General features: G+C 42.9%; 1 protein-coding gene across 1 annotated transcript in view; it reads right to left on the reverse strand.

The window, feature by feature from the left end:
- Positions 1-221: 221 nt before the first annotated feature.
- VWC2L (von Willebrand factor C domain containing 2 like) overlaps positions 222-6,594 on the reverse strand; it is a 149,003-nt gene continuing 142,630 nt past the window's right edge. Inside the window, exon 3 of the mRNA XM_024763331.1 lies at positions 222-370. Coding sequence (XP_024619099.1) covers positions 222-370 — 149 coding nt within the window. The remainder of the gene's footprint in view (positions 371-6,594) is intronic.

The raw sequence follows: 6,594 nt of genomic DNA on the forward strand, positions 1-6,594 counted from the left end.
AAGCAGTTTTGATAGCTATATGCTATATATATTTTATATAGCAAGAAAGAAAGAGAAATTTCCTCTTAGTAAAATGTTCACTTTTGTCAACCCTAAAAGGTTTTGCTGGTGACCCTGTTGTAGCTGGCAGGAGTTTGTTTGTTTTCTCTTGTTTTAAACATGTGCAGTGTAGAAGGCATAGCATTCTCTCCTAAGAGCTCGTCATCGGGTGGGAATCTGTTCTACACAGTCTGCTTGCCTTGGCATTCGCGTTTTGAACACTGAGCAGGCTTCCACCAGTCCCCGTTGTGACAGTGACAGATGTTACATTCATCCACTTTCACTTCAATGCCAGCCGGAATGATCGTAGTTCCTGCAAAGCAGTTTGGACCTGGAACACATACATAGGCTGATTAGTTGATTAAGTGTGAGAGGCTCCCTTTCCTTCTTCCCGACCCCAATAAAAAGAATATAACCCCCAAAGCCATGAACGAGTAGGTCAGACTACTCTTTTTATTTTAAAGAAGATGTTGGGGGTAGGAGTTTATTAATTTATTTATTTTTGCTGTGTTGGGTCTTCGTTTCTGTGCGAGGGCTTTCTCTAGTTGCGGCAAGCGGGGTCCACTCTTCATCGCGGTGCGCGGGCCTCTCACTATGGTGGCCTCTCTTGCTGCGGAGCACAGGCTCCAGATGCGCAGGCTCCATAGTTGTGGCTCACGGGCCCAGTTGCTCCGCGCCATGTGGGATCCTCTCAGACCAGGGCTCGAACCCGTGTCCCCTGCATTAGCAGGTAGACTCTCAACCACTGCACCACCAGGGAAGCCCCAGACTACTCTTAACAGTGTATCTTTAAGGAATTTTCTAGTCATTTCCCTTAAATGCAAACTTTTAACTCCTACTGTCTTTTGCATACAGCTCATATTCCCCATGTATGTCGTGCGTTCAAAAGAAAAAAGATGCAATGCTCAAAATGTCTTATGGTCTGTTACTAAGTACATGCAATTTTCTAAAGTAAGGTAAGGATTAAACTCTATTTGCTTTATGCTCTGGGGTGTAAATGCTGCCAGAGTGTCCCCTGAAACCATCTAGCATGGTCAGCATCACTTGTCAGTACCCTGTGGCCTGTCCTCTCCCTTCCCATGGTGGGTTTGAGACAATGAACTCACTCACTCCCTGGTTTTAGCACTTCCCTCAGCCCAGTTCCTGGAATCCCGGCTTGTTTCTTGATAACAATGAATAATTCATGACCAGATGATTTATTCATGTCCCAAACAAGCTTTGTTAGAGGTTCATTTGATTTTTGTAAATGGAGTTCCTTTAATCTGCTGGTCACCTATTTTTTTAAAGAATGACCCAAAGGTTTGGCTTTTGAAAGTCAGCAGGAATTTTACTTTTTCAGATTCAGAAAAACTTTACTGAAAATGTCACTTGTTCGTTAAAGATAGATGTTTTTAAAATTCACCGATCCGTTTTTTACTTCTTGCCTTTCTCCCCTTTTCCTTACTTTCCTTTTATTTTCTCTGCTTTTCTTTTCCCCCCTTTGGTTTTTGTTTTCTTTTAACCTTCCCAATGTAGAAATGCGCATGTTCGGTATTGGTGATATTATTTCTCAAATTTAAATGGGATAAAGATTGCTTCCCAAGGTGCAGTGGATTATAGCAGAGTGATGCAAATTGCTGTTTCTTAGAAACGACTTGGTATAAGTCTCTGAGGTACGTATTTAGATAAAGAGAGGGAGCATTGAGTTGTGTCTACTAGTGATTTATTCATCCAATATTATTGGCCACTTGCCGTTACCACTACAAAGTAACATGGCAACATACATTGATATCAGTGCCCTGCTTTCATTTGCTTACCACTTGGTAACAATTTACGAGACTGTCTTTACCATGAAATAAATGAAATCGGGGTGATTTGTAGTTCACTTCATAATTGGAATCTTGCCTTTCTAAAAATGGTAATTATTACATTACAATGTTGATTTCTCAACACACAACTATTCAATATGCTACAGCTTTAATCACCATTGTTTCAGAGCTCCCGGAGCTCAACTGTGCATTTATTTACCAACTGCGTTTGCGTACCTATGCCTTTCCTTCACTCAGGTGGACAGACACCTGGGGCGTGTGCCTGGGCATGAAGAGCCAGCAAGAATAGGAGGGGTATAATGGGTCCACACGGATAAATTAAACAGCTTAGTGAACTGTCTTCTTTCGCCCAGGAGGTGCTTCTCCTTAAGATGCTGTGGTTATAAGCTCTTGGCCATCTTAATTGCCGATTATTTAAGGATCACTATATCAATTCCATAAGTCTTAGCGTTTAAGTCATTGTTTGATAGGCTGAACTGTCTTTGGGTCTACACCTCCCTGAGAAAATTCCACACCAAATCATGAATGTGTCCTGTTATTAGAGAACTTGGCAAGGAGTCTTTTTCAGTACGTAGCTGGTTTTCCCATGGCTGCTGTTGACAGACCTCTCTCAGCCCTGCTGGGGCTCAGCCAGACAGGGTCTGACCACAGCCATACTAACTTCAGAAATTGAACTAGATGAACACTAACTACAGTTTTCCCAGAACTAGCCCAGAGAAAGCAATAGTCTCTCTCTTTCCACTTCTCCGTATCCAACCAACTGTTTTCACCCTAATTGTATACTTTTAACTTTTCCAGATGGGAAAATAATTTATTTTTTCTAAACACTGGCTCCAAAACAAAGAAGTCCCTGAAACAGAACAGGTAGAATGTTACCCAGAGTTTTCCCAGCTTCTTGAAAGCATTTGGAAATGTGTCAGTAGAATCTTCACACACTCTCTCTCCTCTGTCTCCCTCTTTCTCCCCCTCTCCCCCCCCACCCCGCTCCTTTTCTCTCTCTTTTTTTCTCTCTCTCTGTGTGTGTGTGTGTGTGTGGCACACTACTGGCTCACAGGGGGCAGGTTCATCTCAGTGGAACAGTAAGAGAAAAAGGCAGGGAGGGATCTTGGTAAGAGAGATCTCTAAGTCATCGTGCTTATCTTGAAGAGGGTTTTTACCAGAGCTCTGGTTTCCATATCTGCGCCTTTTGGCATATGTTGGTACCATACAGTGATCAGCATGTATTTGATCAGCCTCTGTACATCCTTTCTTAAAACTCATTTAGAATTCCTGTGCTCTCAGCTCAGGAAATATTAATTTCTATTGACTGACAGAATGAAATGAAAGATCCTTTGCACTTTGCCAGGATTGACCAGTCAAAGGCGCTGCCTGTAAATTACATAGTAACCTCTGGACAGTCTGCTTGGCAGCCAGAGGTATTGTACAGAATCAAAAACTCCTGTCTGATCTCATTAACAATGATTTTATAAGCACCCGTCTGAGAACTTCAGGTGTAACTAAAGCAAGCCCCATATTCGCTTGTTAATAGCCTTATCTGCTTAAAAGTAATTTAGATAATTGTCAAGCAGAATGGTTGGCACTATTTAGAAATTCTTCTGGTCTTGGCCCTTTTTCCTTAATAGTGCTGACAAATGCTATTTGCTTTCAGCGTGTGAGTGTCCTACATGAATTCCTTACATAGGAAATCTGTCCTTCTGTCTACTCTCTTCCTTTTATTTGGGGGCTGCTTTTCTTTTGTCTTGGTTTACGTGAAAGAATAAGTTGCTTAGAAGAGTGAGCTCAATGGCAAAAGCAACAAATTTTAATGCTGAAGACTTGGAGAGACTCCAGAGGGTGCAGTGAAAATGATTAAACTGAAGGCTGGCAAATAGGACCTCTGAAAAAGGTTAAAGGGATTGGAATTATTTAATCTACAAAGAGAAGACAAAGGTATAACTCAATAACTCTCAGGGAGTGAAGGCTTATTATGTGAAGAATGGTGACCAAATGTTCTTGCTTCTGGCACCCAGAATAAGAGGAAATGGAGATGCATTGATTCTCAAGGAATTAGAAGCACACACACAAATTACTCAGCGAACTGAGAATTGAGTGTGGCAGTTGCCAAGAGTGTGGTGAGGCCTTCTCTCTCAGAGATCTTTCAGAACGCAGGAGGTCTCATCTGTCAGGTAGATTGAAATCGTCAGTTCCTTGAAAACAGGAACGGAGTATCTGTTATTTCTGATGGTCCAGGCCTAATACTGTGTCTTGGAAATATTAAAAACTCAGTATGTGTTTGCTTAACCGCATGAAATAGTATGAACCAGCTAGTTATATATTGGAAGCAAAATTATTTTCTGAACTTATAGATCTGCCCTGACATATATATCAGGCCTAGCCCTAGTAATACAGAAATATTTGACCCACTGAGGAAGTTGGAAGTTGAGAAGCCAATGAATGGGTTTAGAATGACGAGTGTACTGAGAAGTGACTGGGAAAACAGTGGTGTTCTGGAGCTGGGGGCTCCTGTTGGCTTGAGAGAGCCATTATTAAATATTCAGGAATTTTATAACCTTGTTGATATTATTTTGGTAGCTTGAAAGTAACATTTGGGAAGTATTTATGCCACTAAAATCAGCAAATGCTACAAATCAGGATTTTAACTGCCCCTCTCCCCACCTGAGAGCCAGATGGTATAATCATTTATATCACTGGGTTAGGGCTCAGGATTCAGGGCATTACTGGGGATGTTAAAGATTTTGCTCCTCATTCTAAAAGCAATGGGAAGCCAGTGAAGTATTTAGGTAGGGGTTCGTGTGTGTGCGTGTGTGTGTGCGTGTGCGTGTGTGTGTGTGTGTGTGTGCGCGTGTGCGCGTGTGTGTGTGCACACAAGCATCTGTGTATATGCAGGCACGTCAATAATCATGAAGTAAAGACTGATTCCATAAACTGCACCAGGGTCGCCATGTGATTGGTCCACAATGCACCCATCTTTGGACTGTCCATGATGTCTCAGTGGAGGTAGGACCTTTGAGATTGCAGACAAAGAGTAGAACCCTCACAGGCCCTGGCCACTGTGTGATTCCTCTCTCCTTTGCTCTGAGGCATTAAAAGTATCTGCTAAAATGCTGGGGTAATATTAAATTAGCACCAGAAATGAACACATTGGCTTGAATTAACTGATCAGATTACCTCTTATAGAAAGTAAGGTCCTAAGGGAAAAAACACCAGGAAACGTGCAGTTTCATCTGGGAAAAGGCAAAGGGTTGTTGGGGGGAGCAGGTAATTGCTAGGAAGACAGTTTAGCTGGAGTCTCTTAGGGGACCAGGGTCACTTTTAATCTGATGGAGATACTGGGCTGTTTGGGGAATTGGAGGATCCTATCAGTCAAACAACAAACCAGTCCTGGATAAGTGAAGCATAAAAGCACTAATTAAAGTTGTATGTAGAGGATATCCAGAAGAGCCCAAGGAACCATGCCTGGAGGGAAGACAATCAGGAACAAGGGCCGACATCATGCCACAGATATGACCCAGGGAAGACACACCTTGGGTGCAGATATAGCAGCCTGCTCCGTCGATATTCCCAACCCAGGACCCCAGATGCTGCTATGAAGGCCCTCAGCAGAGCCAGCTCCCTGACCAGAGTCTTGCCAGGATGAGGATTGTGTAGTTCTTCTGGAAGTCACTAGCTTTCAGTGGGAAATGTGCAGCGGGTGAGCCTGGGGACAGAGCCCAGTCAGATTCCTACACCCTAGCTGCAAGGGAGGCTGGGACGTGGGTACCTGGCATTTGCAGCTTCTCTAGGGAGAGAGAGACTTGCTTCATACATAGAGGATTCCCCAGTCACAGGAAGGAGGCAGTTGTGCATTTCGGATGCTAAGATGGATGGGCAGAGGGGTCAATGAGGGAAGATTTCATGTGCTTCAAAATTTTTTCTCAGGGGCTGCCAGTGTGCTTGTCTAGCAATCAGGTAAGAAATATTCAGAAAAAGACCACTCTAAGCATGAGTGATACAGCTGTTAAGACAGCTCCTGCCTTTGGGGAGTTGACATTCTAGTGGGGTGAATCAGACAAACAGTAGAAAAACACACAGGACATTTCAAGTCATTCTGAGCTATGAAGAAAATAAACAAGACAGTGTAGTTGAGGGCCTAGACCCAGGGAGGGAACATTCGTTAGAGTTTACAGAACATGTTCATATATGTTTTCTTGTTTCATATTCACCGTAATGCTGTAAGGTGTCATCATGAATCCCGTTGCATACATGAGGGAAGTAAAGCTCAGAGAGATTAAGGGACTTAATAAAAGGCAGAGAGCTAGATAATGGGAGAGCTTAAATACCAACCGTCTTATTCTGACTACTTTTCTCGAGGAGAGGCTCTTTTATGTGTCCTGTCACTCCAAATGTCAGCTAGAATGGTACCCTTTCCTGTTCCTGACTCCCCAGCTTTGCTCTTGTAGGAAGCTCAGATGAGATCCAGATCTAGTTGGCAACAGTGAATTCAGTGAACACCTTGGGAGTTCTTTTCAAGAATTTTCACGCACGACCTTACTTCCTCCTCACATGAGCTGCTATTTCCTGTGTATTATAGGTCAGACAATGAGACACGGAAGTATCAGTGACTTTCTCAGAGTCACACAGCTAGTAAGTGATTGAGCTGCGACCCAGAGCCATTTTTCTAGGCTCCATCCCAGAAGTCAATCTTCCTGTGAGTAGGAGCTACTTTTCATTTCCTGCAAGGTTTTTTTTTTTTTTTTTTTTTTTTTTT

Source organism: Neophocaena asiaeorientalis, unplaced genomic scaffold (assembly GCF_003031525.2).
Source record: "Neophocaena asiaeorientalis asiaeorientalis breed wild unplaced genomic scaffold, Neophocaena_asiaeorientalis_V1.1 scaffold86, whole genome shotgun sequence".
NCBI classification, from domain to species: Eukaryota; Metazoa; Chordata; class Mammalia; order Artiodactyla; family Phocoenidae; genus Neophocaena; species Neophocaena asiaeorientalis.